Source organism: Xyrauchen texanus, chromosome 6, assembly GCF_025860055.1.
Source record: "Xyrauchen texanus isolate HMW12.3.18 chromosome 6, RBS_HiC_50CHRs, whole genome shotgun sequence".
In the NCBI taxonomy this organism is placed as follows: Eukaryota; Metazoa; Chordata; class Actinopteri; order Cypriniformes; family Catostomidae; genus Xyrauchen; species Xyrauchen texanus.
This window is the reverse complement of record NC_068281.1, coordinates 9,637,672-9,651,505: the sequence shown is the minus strand read 5'-3', so window position 1 is coordinate 9,651,505 and position 13,834 is coordinate 9,637,672. Positions and strand designations below refer to the sequence as shown.

The 13,834-nt window shown below is 40.0% G+C and overlaps 1 protein-coding gene across 1 annotated transcript in view; it reads right to left on the bottom strand.

Annotated features, from left to right (window-relative positions):
• kirrel1b (kirre like nephrin family adhesion molecule 1b) overlaps positions 1-13,834 on the bottom strand; it is a 58,452-nt gene that overhangs the window by 10,227 nt on the left and 34,391 nt on the right. Inside the window, exons 2-10 of the mRNA XM_052128863.1 lie at positions 12,337-12,489; positions 10,978-11,127; positions 9,484-9,641; positions 8,905-9,055; positions 8,666-8,771; positions 8,437-8,585; positions 7,350-7,477; positions 6,865-6,991; positions 6,212-6,312 (exon numbers count right to left, since the gene is read on the bottom strand). Coding sequence (XP_051984823.1) covers positions 6,212-6,312; positions 6,865-6,991; positions 7,350-7,477; positions 8,437-8,585; positions 8,666-8,771; positions 8,905-9,055; positions 9,484-9,641; positions 10,978-11,127; positions 12,337-12,489 — 1,223 coding nt within the window. The remainder of the gene's footprint in view (positions 1-6,211; positions 6,313-6,864; positions 6,992-7,349; positions 7,478-8,436; positions 8,586-8,665; positions 8,772-8,904; positions 9,056-9,483; positions 9,642-10,977; positions 11,128-12,336; positions 12,490-13,834) is intronic.

The following is a 13,834-nucleotide window of genomic DNA, read 5'->3' as shown; positions in this document are numbered from 1 at the left end:
CTAATGGACTGCCTTATCATATATACTATCGCGTTCTTACACGGAGGACAGTTTAGTTTGTGAAGCGACAGGCAGAAGGAACACCAGTAATTTAAGTGTTGTTGATACAGTTAATATTGTTTTTGGTGGATTTGTGCTTGCAGGAAATTAGTAGTGACATGTTTATGCACTATATGTAGATATTGTGTGGAAATGAGCAACTTTATTTAGCATTTGGGTCGTTTACTGTTTGCCGTCGAATGACTAAATGACTCAGCACTTTCTATTTACCGTCAGTTTGATATGCTAACATTTACATCTTGTATTTTGAATCTTGTTAAGTTTGGGCAGCTTTATGTTGTATTTTCCAATAAGGAAGAGTATTTACTATTATTATTAATGTTGATATGATTCATATGACATGTGGTACAGATTGTTTCTTAGTCATATTGTTTCATATAGTTTCTTTAAGAGCATGTTATCGTCTCTTTTGAATGTTTCTACATTATGAGACAGTCTAATAATTATTTCACCGTATTGTTATTAATGTGTGATGCTTGTTGTGACTTTACTAAGGAATTTACTGTTTATTATTACACGCAGTACATATCGAAAATTCCCCAAAATTTATCGTGGATTTTCTTTATTGTGATATATATCGATATCATTTTATCGCCCAGCCCTACTGCCTTGTTGCTTTTGGACCCTGATGTAATTAGCATTAACACTTACTTTTTTCTTTTTTTTACACATGAACAAATGAACATGGACTTCAGCTATTAACAAATGAACATGGACTTCAGCCCTATCAGCCAGGGTCTAGCTACGCTGCTGTATATATATATATATATATATATATATATATATATATATATATATAAATTCTGAGACTTCACTTTGTTGTGTGTGTGTGTGTGTGTGTGTGTGTGTGTGTGTGTGTGTGTGTGTGTGCATGCGTTCAATCATGCGAGAGCGAGCTCTGTGACCATGAGAACAGGAACTTTTCAATGCAGAAATAATGCAAAAGCTACTAATGATGGATAAATGTGACTAAATTGACACTGTTTTGGTCCATTTTTAAATGTTGCCTTGTGAAATCAAACTGAACCAAGAAGAAAGTGCAACATTGCTACAATTTTAGCCAATGTTTCTGAACAAATCAAATGAGTTAAAGGTCTGAAACACCCTTGAAACACAGCTTCTGTAGTGCTCTATGGGCAATGCATCTGCTGGCTTTTGTGGACATATTCATGTAGAAATAAGTTGGATCTAAACAAGTAACGCAATGGTGATGTGATGATATTTTACACTTTTATTTGCTAAAATATTGAAATGCAGAGATTAATATGTCATTTATATAGATTTGTTGTTTTATTTATTTATATATAGAATATACATTTTAGAAATTTTAAGTGAAGCTGTTTTCTTAAAACAATCACCACTGAGCCTAAACCTACAACTAAAAGAAAACTTTTTTTAGAATTTAGAAAACAGTATTAGTATTATTTAAATGGAGTGGTGGTGGCGTAATGGGCTAAAGCACATAACTGTTAATCAGAATGTTGCTGGTTCGATCCCCACAGCCACCACCATTGTGTCCTTGAGCAAGACACTTAACTCCAAGTTGCTCCGGGGGGATTGTCCCTGTAATAAGTGCACTGTAATTGTATAAATTTACAGTAACACTGTAACTGGATAAAAGCGTCTCTGCCAAATGCAGAGTGTAAATGTAATCGACTTTCTGATTAACCCTGTGCAGCCTGACATATGAAAGAATTGTCAGAAAATTACATTTAGTTGACTTAAGTACCATTAAACAGTTTTTAGTACCATTAGACAAACTCTATAAAAAAGTGAAAAAATCAAAAAATCCCTTGACATTAGGCTTTAAAGGTCATTATCCTCCTAAGGCCTAGCAATTTCATTTTCTTAGCCTATACATGCTACAGTGGTCCCTGGGCTTTTCAGAGATACCAAATGTTTGAGAGTTTGGCCTCTCCTTTGTCTATAAATATGGACAGTTCAATTCAGCACAGTATTTTTTAAATAAACAATTTTTATATGTACTTTATGTACCAAACACTATATTGACATTTAAAAAGGTAAATTGTCAAACTTTTTTCCCTGGGTCTCTGAAACTTATCTTAAGATGGCATCATCATAGCTTGTAATGTAAAATAATGAGATCTTTATAATGACAGAGCGGGCTGCATGTATTAAAATACACAGAAATATTAGTTCACTCTTTAAATATATCTTATAAAAAGTATATGTCAGAATTTTCCAAGCTCTGATTTTTTTTTGTTTTTGTGGTGGGCATGAATGGAATGTAAATAGTGATTGAGATATATCCCTATAGATATAGCTGTTGTATCTTATTTGATACATATGGATTTCAACAGGTTTTTCCAATAAAATTAAATACAAAATTTTAACCAAGCACAAGTTACTTATATTCAGCAAATGCTCATTTTAAAATATCAGTAACAATATAATAATTACTGTCACTTCTACTTGATTAAAATAAGCTGTCATTTATCCCAACATAAGAGTCACTTTTTGAGCAAGTCCGCCGGCATATTAAATAGATCAATGTAAACAATTAAATAACCTTTTTTCACAAATAACCACTAGATTATGGTGCCATAAACATGTGAAACTTACACACTATAGGTTGTTTTCCTCATCAGCTTGAACGGAGAGTGAAACAGGAGCCGTCAAACGTTGTGTATCTTTATTTGATACACACAGTGTTATAGGGTTAAAGATGGACCCGAACTTCCGCAAAGGCAGCATATGTCAGATTTAGCAGGAAGGATGAGAAGACGAAGAACAAATGTATATGGCCCTTTCCTCTTCTCTACCTTACTTCCTCGTTCATTACATTGTTCATTATTTCATAAGTACTGTCTTCACATTATGGCTAGTCATTTTGATTATCCAGAGAGTAGTCAGAGAGTGAGAGAGAGAAGACTGAGTATGTGGCCCTATTACTAAACTTACGCTCATTATGACTAGTCTTAATTTTAATATTTATTTTATTACTTTGATAACTTGTTTAATTACCTTTGTAAGTCATTCTTACAAAGGCAGAATTATAGCCTTAATCATCACATTTTTTGTTCTTACACTGAAAGTGACTAAGTACTGTCTTTCATGTCCCATTCTTTGAGTTTTAATGATGAAATGGTTTGGATCACTATGAGGGTGAGTAAATGAGGACAAAACATTTATTTTTGGGGAACTATCCCTTTAAATGAGATATCTCATTTTATTTTACACCATTATTTTGTATTTATTTTGTTAATACTACTTGTTTACTCCATTGGCACTAATGTTTGATTTATTTTGCACTGCTTTGGCAATACAAATATACTGCTGTTGTGGATGAATGGTACATGTACCGTTTTGTTGCAAAGGAAAGAGATAAAGAGGAGGAGAGTGAGACAAGGACAGGTGGAGGGAAGAAAGAAGAGAGAGAGAGAGAGAGAGAGAGAGAGAGAGAGAGAGAAGTAGGAAAGAGGCAGCTCGTTAAGTAAAATGCTGAGATTGTTAAAAGCTCACTCATTTGTCTGTCATGTCTTGTCATCCGCTGGTGATAATTGACACTGAAAGGTACAGGACTTTGTCCTGCACTGTCACTCTTTTTTTCCCCCCTCCCCATCAGCCCACTTCATCTTTCATCTCTCTTTGATATCTTTTTGACCTCTATTTTTAATGCTTCCTTTGTGTGTAAGAAAGAGAGAGAGAGAGAGAGAGACTGAGAGACAGTGCAATGTCACAGACACACACAAAGTAGTCAGTCAGGTCTAGTGTGATGATTATGATACAAAGACAAATACAAATGTACAGTAGAAATCACGAACTGGCACAAAAAAGATTTATGCTGTATATTTCAGACGAGGCACATCCTTAATTTGTGGCATAATGCTGATTACCACCAAAATCATTTTTGACTTTATAAAAAACAAAAAGTAATAATCATGGTTACAGAAAGTAAGGGAAGACACAGATTTGCCGTCAGGCAAAATACATTACATGGTGTTACCACAGGCAACCAACACATGTGGAGCACCTGGCATCGAATTTCTCTGCCGAATTCACCTGCAGCAGGGCTGAGGAGAAAAGACATCCAGAGTTCATTGGTCTCGAGAACTCACATGGGGGAAAAAAGGACACGTTTTCCCTTCGGGGAGGGGAAAGGTGCTGTGTGCAAGTGGTACACCTGGCCAGCTGCCCCCAGACTTACCTGTTCGTACCTGCCAACACACGGAACGAAACTGGCTTAACCCGGAGGTTATAAAATCTCGCAAAAGTATTGGGTGTCACCCAGCCTGCTGCTTTACAGATGTCTGCTAGAGAGGCGCAGTTCGCCAAGGCACAGGAGGATGCCACACTCCTAGTGGAGTGTGCTCATTCTCCCAGGGGGGACAGCACACCCTGGGCCTGGTATGCCAAAGCGATGGCATCCATGATCCAGTGGGCAATCCTCTGTTTGGAGACAGCCTTCCCCTCACACTGTCCCCCAAAACAGACAAAGAGCTGCTCGGAGCATCTAAAGCTCTCTGTGCGGTTCAAGTAGATACGAAAGCGCGTACCGGACACAGCAATGACAAGGCTGGGTCTGCTACCTCCTGAGGCAACGCTTGCAGGCTCACCACCTGGTTCCTAAAAGGGGTAGTGGGAACCTTGGGCACATAGCCTGGCCGGGGTCTCAAGACTACGTGAGAGTATGCAGGACCGAACCCCAGGCACGTATCTCCGACAGAGGACACCTGCAGGTCTCCAACCCTCTTGATGGAAGTGAGAGCAGTCAGGAAGGCTGTATTCAGGGAGAAGACCTTTAGCTTGACTGACTCCAGAGGCTCAAACAGGGATCTTCGCAGGCCCAGCAGGACCACGGAGAGATCCCACGAGGGAATGAGGAGCGGCCTAGGAGGATTCAACATTCTAGCGCCTCTAAGGAGCCTGATGATCAGGTCATGCTTCCCCAAGGACTTACCGTCCACCGCATTGTGGTGTGCTGCTATAGCGGCCACATACACCATCAAGGTGGAGGGGAACAGCCAACCCTCCAACTTCTCCTGCAGGAAGGAAAGCACCGACCCGACTGCGCATCTCTGGGGGTGTTCACCTTGGGAAGAACACCAATTCGTGAACAGATGCCATTTCAAGGGATATAGCTGCCTCGTAGAGCTCCAAGAACCATGCATCCACCGGAGGAATCACCATGTACCCCCTGGCCGCCCCACCGTCAAGGGTAGTGAGAGCGGAGAAACTCAGAGGCCGGAACCAGGCAGTGAAAGGTGCCTGCCATGATTTCAAGAGTTCCTCATGCACCTCCATGAAGAATTAAACTGGGGCGGGGCTCGGCTGTGAGTAGCGCTCCGAGCCCAGGAACCAGTCATCAAGCCACAAGGTCTCAGGGCATGTTGGAGGGTTCAACTCAAGCCTAGCCCAGGCAAGCATAGAAGCCAGCTCTGCGTCAGCCTCAGACTGGGTGACTACATCTGAAGGTGAGAACCCAGCCGAGTCCTCCGTGTCTGACCGTACCAGCCCGCTCTCCGATGCTGCGATCAAGAGCTCATCCTGCTCTCGAGCTCCAAAAGAGACATTAAACTTGCCCTGGGGCAAGCTGCCTGTCTCATCCCAGAATTCGACTGGGGCAAGTGAGCATACTGGGGAATGGGAGGTCCGTGGGGGGTTCACCCAGCGGAACTGCTCCCATTGGGGTCCCCAAATCACCCCCAGCGCTAACCGTCATGGCCTGGAGCCCGTAGACAGAAGGCGCGGGGAGTGGCTTTCCTTCTGAAGAACTTCACAGACTTCACAGAGGATGAATTGATTAAACTCAAAGACATGGGATTCTTCATGAGTCTCTGTCTGAAGCAGGGGCTCTGGATGGAGTTCACCAAAATTATCTGCCATAAGCTTCCAGCTGGACTACAATGCTCCTCACTGAACGATACCAATATCAACAATTCGTGCTTTAACAAAAATATTTACTTCACATTTCAACTCGCACCCTCGAGCACCAGGAGTTTTCCTGCTAGGTTTCCTTTGTAAGTGAACACATCAAAATGATTGTCTCTGGAAATCGATAGCATGCCACATACTGCAGGCTGTTCTTAGACAATGAGTTGTGAATAACCCTGAATATTTCTTTAAGCTGCTAGGATGAAATACTGTAAAGCAACATTATATGTGTGTGTAGAGTGGGATATTAACTCACAATTTTGTCTGGTGGAGGGGTGCTGGCAATGTAGCATTTGATTTCTGCCTTCTCTCCTCTCACGGCATACTGGATTGGCTCGCTTGAGATAATTGGAGGTCCTGGACAGCCAGTCAGATCGTAAGAGATGCATATCATGCTTCCCACTTTTTTTTAGCAGGCTTGTAAATTTGTTTAAAGGGACAATTCAATCACAAATGAAAATTCTATCATTATCTACTCACAACCCTTATGAGTAGGTGGGGCTTCCCCCTTCACAGCCAATGGCGACCTTGGCTGTGAAGCTCCAGAAAGGACAAAAGTACCATAAAAGATGTTCATATGACACATATGTGCAATATTCCAAGTCTTCTGAAGTCATATGATAGCTTTTTGTGAGGATCAGACTAAATGTTAAGTTTGAATTCATTGAAAATCTTGCTTTGCATCCACGCTGTCAAATTATGGTAATTTCTAGATGTTCAAACCTGGGTCGTTCACAATAGGTAAACATGAGGATGAGTAGAATTTTCATTTTTGGGTGAACTTTGCCTTCAAACACCACAGATCATTTAATTTACAGCTGTGTAAATATTTTTGAATTCCAGGTTCACTCATGTGTATATTTGTAATAGAGTGCTTTTGTGTGGCTAACATGCATGTGTGTTACTGACCATTGACAGTTAGTGTGACCTCAGTCTCACCGACGCCAATTCTGGGCACGATAGCTTTACAAACATACTGCCCTGCGTCCGCCTGACTCACAGACTTCAGGAATAACTGATTACTATTACTGAGGACCTGAAAAAGAAAGAGTGGAATACAGAAAAATAAACAGCATTAAAGAAAGATTTGGAAGGATCTGGGTAGGATGGAAAGAAATGAGTTATCGTTCCGCCTGAACAAGAGTCAAAAATGACTCTTGTTCAACAGTAGGGTATCTTTTTGTGTGGGTTTAGCAGTCTCCAAAAAATTTCTTCTTGGTCCTGCTAAAAATGATGGATAATGTAAAGTGGAAATTCATGCTGGTTTAAACTGGTCTTTTAAACAGGTTTTCTCAGGTGTAAGTTTTTGGTATAGATAGTCTACTGTATATCTACCATACTACATAATTTTTTGATAGTGCATTCTGTAGGGGGCATATCTAGTTCACACTCACCATACTAGAGCCCTTCTTGGTCCATGTGAGAGTGAGGGGAGGATTTCCTGTCCACTTACAGTTGAGTGTGACATCAGAGTCAACATCAACAGTTACAGGCCTTGGCTCCACCACCAGAATTGGACCAACTATGAGAGAGAAAAGACATGAACAGAGGAGTTAATGGCAATGGATGAGTGAATGAAAATATTAAATGTTTGAGACTATAATGGACAAAGATTCAGTGGAAAAAAATGGACACATGCTAATACACAAATTCTGGTTTTATGTGCAATGGATTAATAAAATGGTTGCTAGAATGATGCACACTAACTGCAGAACATATTCAATCTGCCTTTTACAGGAAAAACATTTCCCCGTATGTAGGTGTATTTGGCATTTTCTAGAAAAGCAGTACATTAGCACAAAGAAAACACCAAATCTGAGCTGATTTGTATTAATTATTTTTCTTATGTGTTAAAATGCTTCTATACCAATTTAATATGTAAAGACAACTACAGTACTATAGATGTATGGATGAAGAGGAGGATGGATGATGGATGGATGAATGGATGGATGGATGATGGTGAGGATGGATGGATGAAGAGGAGTATGGATGATGGATGGATACAGAAGACGAAAAGGTGGATGGATGATGGAGAGGATGGATGGATAAAGTGGAGTATAAATGATGGATGATAGAAAGGATGAAGAGGAGGATTGTTGGATGGATAGAGAGGATGTATGGATGGATGATGGATGAAGAGGATGGATGGGTGAAGGATAGATAGATGGAAGATGAGGAAGATGGATGGATGGATTGAGAGGAGGATGGATGGATCGAGAGGATAAAGAGGATGGATATGTGAAGGATGGATGAAGAGGAAGATGGATGAAGAGGAGGATGGATGATGGAGAGGAGGATTGATGGATGGATGGATGGATGGATGGATGAGCGGATGCATGGATGAATGGATTGACAGAGGGATGCATGAAGAGAATGGATGGATGAATGGATGGATGGATGAAGAGTAGGATAGATAAATGATGGCTGGATGGATGGATGGATGGCTGGATGGATGGATAGTTGGATTTGAGAGATACTCACAGTGAACGTCCACCAATATACTGACATTAGTGCTGCCCACTGCATTAAAGACCAGGCAGGATACAGGCTCAGTGAAAAATGAGTGATCTGCTGTCGTCTCAAACACACTTTCTCTTGCTCCGTCCAGAATCACACCTCCTTTAGCCCACCTACAACACACACAAGCATATTAAATGTAAGCACAGCATATCACTGACAAGGGGCAATAACACACACACAACACACTAACCTGTAGCCCATAATGGGAGGGTTGGCAGTGGCCTGGCAGGTAAACGTAACTCTCTCTCCTTCTAAAACAGAGCGAGGCTCGATCGACAGAATGACTGTGGGAGGATCTGGAGAGAGAGAGAGAGAGAGAGAGAGAGAGATCATCAAGGTCCTTTTTCTGCTGTGGATGTAAAGTATGCAAGCCTCGCAGAATGTGTATACAGTATATATACACGTACACACACTCACAAAAAAACTTACGGTGGATGTTGAGAGTGACAGTGGCTCTTTTCCCTAGAGGGGCGGCCAGGTTTGAAGCTATGCAGGTTAAATTTCGTCCTGTGTCTTTGTCCACTGGCTGGATCTCCAGAAAACTGCGTGTGGTCACCCTCTTCCTGTCTGCTAACAGCTCCTGACGGGGTTGAGGGGATTGTGAGAAAGAGGCAATTCATAATGAAAGGTAACTGCAAGTGTGTACAGTATGTGTGTAGTAAGAATTATCTGTTGTGCTGTATGTGACTGTGTAAATGTGTGAATGCACTTATGTCACATATGCTATGTTATTTGACAAATGAAGCTATAGACAAAGTTGACTTTATCTGACACAACATATTTCGGGGACATATGAGAAAATCCTCAACTGGACAAATTAATTTTAAAAGTAAAAAATAAAGTACAGTGTTCTTTATTCTAAAAATGCAGAAAGTTTTATTTTAGGGGTAGGGTGTAGGTATAGGTTAGGTTAGGTTTAGTCTATAATAATTACATTTAGCTTTCTATAGAAATCTGGGACATGTCCTCTAAGCTAATTAATGTTTGTGTGTGCGTGTCTTTACTCACAGTGCTGGTATGGGCTCCCTCTACTATAATCCCATCTTTGTACCATTCTATGGTTGACATTGGCTTCGCTCCTCTAGACACACAGGTGAGGTTATATGAGGTTCCTGCAGTCAACAGGATCTCTGGAGAGCCCTCAATTACAGGACCTTCAGGGGGGACTACACAGACAGACAGACAGAAAGAAAGAGAAAAAAAGCTGAAGGTGACCTGCATACTGTGATAAAATAATTATAATAATATAAACACTTATTTTCTGTAAATGTGATTAAAAATGCAATTAATACCACCAATATGAACAAATATTTTGTGCTTTGTGTGCATTGTGTTCTCTATGTGTGGAAATTATGCCATGGCATTGTTGTTGTACAAGCACTTAAGATTTTCTTGATTACACCTGTGTATGTATATGGAAACGTACGGTAGGGCTGGGTATTGAGTTCGATACATTTTAGGCACTGACCGAATTGCCTCTAAACAATCGAGTATTGAAAAATGTCTTGTCGTTCGGTACCAAATTTCGATACCTAAGGGGGTAATCTTGACAACGTCAGTGATAAGCATGTAGCATGCTAGATGTGCCCAAATCTAAAAGTGCCGGTGATTGGCTGTGTTTAGGCATCAAGAAAAACACTAGTTTATGCCGGTTATGCCCAGAGACGCGGCTCACACGTGAGGCTGTGGTGTGCATGCGTCTCAACCACTATACAGTAGATATAAAAGATGAGGAAAAGATCAAAAGCTTGTGTACTTGTTAAATTAACATTTCTGTGTGCGGTGACATAGTCATATAAACTGGGACCTACGTAAGGTTAGATATTGTTTGGATGTTTGGCTATAAATAGCTAGCTAAATCGATGCTAAAAATGCTTTAATGTTGACAGTAACTAATCAAGTTTTACTCACATTAAACTAGTTATCTTGTTAAACTGTAATTATCCTTAGGGTTGGCTGAATTAACAGTTTAGCTTTCTTTTTTTTTTTTTTCCTCTTCACATTAATGTTATAGCACCTGCCGACCCTGGCATGAGGAGACCAGAAGGCTCAGGAGAGGAGTCTGTAAAAAAAGTCAACAAACTGAAAAAAAAAAAAAAAGTTTTTTTGAGATAATGTTTGTAATCTTGTTAAAACGGATTTCATAAAATTGGTATAGAAAAAAGTATAGTTTAAAATCAAATCAAATCAAATCTTGACTTTGATACCGGTTTAGGAACTGGTATCGAAGTCAAGGTATCGGTATCTACATTTTTGGAGCGATACCCAGCCCTAACAGTAAGTGACCATAAAGTGATTTGATTTCACAATAGTATATGTGTAACGGCAATGTACACCTTTGTACAGCTTTACATATAGAAAGAAGACATAGAGGGAATGTAGTTGGTAAAATTGCTCAAAGACAGCAATACGGCTCATACTTGTGCACAGTATACATACTGAAGAAATAGTATGTGGTAGTAAGGTAGTATGCTATTGTGAACATAGCAAGTGTGCACTTACTCAGAACAGTCAGTTTGGCTCTTCTGGACCTCAGAGCAGCTTCAGTGGCCTGACACTCATACAGCGAGTCATCCGACAGGTCTGCCGATGTGATCTCTAAGTTATACTGTCCAACATCCATGATACGCAATACACGATACCGAGGCCATGCTGAAAACACACATAAATGCTGTTATACACACCATAAAAACATTATAAACCACCATCTCTCGGTTTCATGCTTGTATCATGTTTTTTTGGATAGTGCAATTATTGCTTTTATGAGAATATGTCATTTTCTTTCTGAAAATGTCCCAACATAACATGTACAGTTCAAATATATATATACTTATTTTTTTCTTCTGAATGCATTAATATACCGGTTTCATGGATTTCATGTCAGTAATGTGATACAGTCCAAATGGAATGCTACAAACACCCCTACTGATTTCCGCATAATACCATTGCATTTACTGAAACACACTTATTCATGTATTATGCAGTGGGCTTGTAGTACATGTGTTTGTCAGCAGAGGGCAGAACTCCAGCACATTGACATTCAGACTGCACACTTTCACATACACACACATTATGACATCATCGATCTGGATACCAGGAGGACAAAAGTATTGGCAAGGATCACATCATCCTTTAGCTCAACCAATCAACAAGCAGACGTTCAACCTGTGTGTGTGTTTGCACTTCTACGTATGCGCATGTGTCTGGGATTAGAGGATGGACAAAAGATCAACATGTCTAAAAAAGACAAAGAAGGCATGAGACAGAGGACAAAGAGAGAAAACAGCAATGTCTGGACAATGAAAAAAAACCCGATGAATTAATTCTTGCATCAGATTAAAAGGAGTGGTGACAGACAGAGAAATCATTTACACCACATGGCTAAAAGTATGTGAACACCCTCTAGTAAGTAATGGGTTTGGCTATTCCAGTAATTTCCAGTTTGGGCAGAGACCTTTTCTGTTCCAGCATGACAATGCCCCTGTGCACAAAGCGAGATCCATCAATAAATGGTTTACTGAGTCTAGGTTGGAAGAATTTGACTGGCCTGCATAAAAAACAGACCTGGTCCCAACTGAACAACTTTGGGTTGTACCCCAACATAAGTGCCTGACCTCACTGATACGCTTGTGTCTGAATGGGAGCAAATACCCACAGCCATGTTCCAGCGTCTAAAGCTTTTCTAGAAGAGAAGAAGCTGTTATAGTAGCAAAGGGAGGGATTAATGACCATGATTGCGAAATCAAATGTTCAACAAGCACATAAGGGTATGGTGTTCTGGTGTCCACATACTTTTGTCCATGTACTGTAGATTTTATGGACCTGGTCCTTATGTTGGTGTAATTGAGTGTGTGTGCTCACCCCTCAGGTCCTCTCCGATGCCAAGAGCAAGCCCATCTTTAGTCCACTGTACAATGCCGGTGTAGTTAAACACTACACAGGACAGAACCACTCTCTCCCCAACCACAACGGATTGATCTGCAGGCTCCTGAGAGAATCGAGGGCCGCTAAATACTGAGAGACACAAAGAGAGAGAGAGAGAGAGAGAGAGAGAGAGAGAGAGAGAGAGAGAGAGAGACACTGAGGTGAGGTTCCACCTTAAATGTACATATACTAAAAGCTAAAAGCTACTAAGGGTTAGTTCACCCCAAAATGCAAATCCTGTCATCCTTTACTAACACATATGTTGCTCCAGCCAGCAATCACATTCTCTTTAATTGCAATAAGCATGAGTAAATGATGATAGTATTTACATTTTAGGATAAATGTAAAGGTATTTTTTGACAAACATACCACGCACAGTCTCTTGAGACCAGATCCCAAAATCTTTCACGATTACATGATCAGCGAAGAAATATTACTGAAAATGTTGTCACTATTCCTATCTCTTCCTTTGGGCACACTCCACTCCTCCAGGATTACTGGCAACAATACAGTTAGCTAATTAAGGCAAAAGTCATTAATAAAAGGAATGGGAAAAAAAGAAAGGGTGCACCTTGAGAGAATTTCACTTAAAGCAATAAAACTCTTCATCACATAAGCATAGTTCACCCAAAAATTACACTTCTGCTATGATTTACCCTCATCCAAACCTAATCCAATGCATTTACTTACTCATGTTTCAAATTCGTGGAATGCCAAAATGCTGAAAAATGTACTGAATGCTTTTGTTTCCATATCATGAAAGTAAAAGGGAACTGTAAGCTTTCAAACTGACAAAAAAACAGCACCATTTAATAAAAAATTGAAGACAAAAGCACCATTAAATTATAAAATTAGTCTGTGCAACTGGCTATATAATTCCTCTGAAGCATACAATAGCTTTGTGTAAGAGATTTAAGTCACTGAAGCTCTGAAATGGACTGAAAAAGTCCTACTGAGGCATCATGCACATTCAGACAGAGGGGCACTTGCCCCCCTTAGCTTTTTGAGCCAAGAGGATTTTGAATGGATCATTTGAAATTCCAAAAACATATTTGTACCTTTGACAATTAAATTAAATGATTATAGCATGCAAAAAAGAAAGTCTGTGGCAGAAGTCATTATTTACAAAATTTTGTAAGTCCAATCGAGTCACATCTGCTATAGGCGGCATCCCGTGGCTGCTTCAGACATGGCTCTCATGGGGAAGGTCAAGCACCAAGAGAAAATGCAGTGTTATGTAATAAAAATGAATTAAATGGATCAACTTCAGTGCAGTTAATATTTACCAACTATCTCTGTGGAACAATCAGTCATTTTTTTCATTGTCTAAAATAGTTTATGTCTATGTTTTATCGGTTGCTGTTCATTTACTTTGGTGCTGAAATGCATTTGACAGGTTTTGCAGCGTCTTTACGCTCTCTTTTTTACATGTTTA